General features: G+C 40.4%; 1 protein-coding gene across 1 annotated transcript in view; it reads right to left on the bottom strand.

Annotated features, from left to right (window-relative positions):
* The window catches only part of ptpn9a (protein tyrosine phosphatase non-receptor type 9a), a gene marked incomplete at its 3' end in the record, with an annotated part of 45337 nt that overhangs the window by 11710 nt on the left and 32404 nt on the right, over positions 1-1223 (bottom strand). The window contains 2 exon segments of the mRNA XM_014030201.1: positions 545-650; positions 827-951. Coding sequence (XP_013885655.1) covers positions 545-650; positions 827-951 — 231 coding nt within the window.

The following is a 1223-nucleotide window of genomic DNA, read 5'->3' as shown; positions in this document are numbered from 1 at the left end:
CTGAAATATATTTATGTTTGTGGTTGTAATGTGACAAAATATGGAAAAGTTCAAGGGGTATGAATACTTTTGCAAACCACTGTAGCTCAACTTCATCAAGTAGACTAAAAGCCACGGCAAAAAACAAAGAAACAACTTAGAAAAACAGTCATTCTGTTCGACACACCGCCCCCTGGCTTCTGATAGCCGTCATGGTGTTCCCACGTGACTTAGTGACGCAGGTGCAAAGGGTCAATAAACACTAGTGACATCATCAATTTGTTTTCCTCGTCAAATCCATTAAAAATATTAAAATAGTGTTGAAGTGCCTCAGGCAGAAATGCTGCAGCTAGCTGATGACATAGTTATTAGCTCTAGATACTGACAACTGAATTCAGTGTGAAAAACCACGCATTGTGAAAGTAACGGTGTTAAAGTTTAACTTGAAATTGTAATGTTTGAAGTTGGAGAGAAGGAATAGTTGATAAAATCTAAGTCCCGTTTCTGACAAGTTAGTTTGAAAATAACCATCTGTGTAAAACAGTTCACACACTGAGACTCAAACCTTCAATAAGTTGAGGATCTTCTTGCTCAGGTCCAGCTCAAAGTTTGTGTAGTTGGAACCTGCCATGTCATAGATAAACACCAGGCCGTTCCTCTGTGTCTCAAAGCTGTGGAAGAAAGCAACATGTGTAAAGAAGAAAGCCCATGAAAATAAATGAAATCATGAACTTGATTCAGTTTCTAGTTTACAGTGAAATGTTCCAGTTTGACAGCACATGATATTACTCCAGGACTGTTCATCAAACACATCTTTAGAAACACAGATATTTGTTCATGTGGTCACCTTTCTACTGCCCGGTCCAGGAGGTAGAAGAGAGCCTGAAGCACTACATGGTTGCCCGTCTTGTTGGGATGATGCAGTTTGGCGGTGTACAGGGCAATGGAGGCTCCTGAAGGGTCTCGCACACTCTGAAAAAAAACAACAACACATTACCAGATCAAAAATATAAATATATATATCAGTAGGTCCTCTGGATGGTTCTTCTTTACTGAAACGTTTCATCTCTCCTCCAAGAGACTTCTTCAGTCATTGGTGAAAAAAAAACAGCCACTGTTCAAAAGAATGAGCCAGCACACACAACCTACATCGTCGGGTCAGGACTCTGCAGTTTACACTCATCTACAGGTCAGGACTCTGCAGTTTACACTCATCTACAGGCCAGGACTCTACAGTTTACACT

This window comes from Austrofundulus limnaeus, unplaced genomic scaffold, assembly GCF_001266775.1.
Source record: "Austrofundulus limnaeus strain Quisiro unplaced genomic scaffold, Austrofundulus_limnaeus-1.0 Scaffold1015, whole genome shotgun sequence".
Classification (NCBI taxonomy): domain Eukaryota; kingdom Metazoa; phylum Chordata; class Actinopteri; order Cyprinodontiformes; family Rivulidae; genus Austrofundulus; species Austrofundulus limnaeus.
This window is presented reverse-complemented; position numbering and strand designations above follow the sequence as displayed.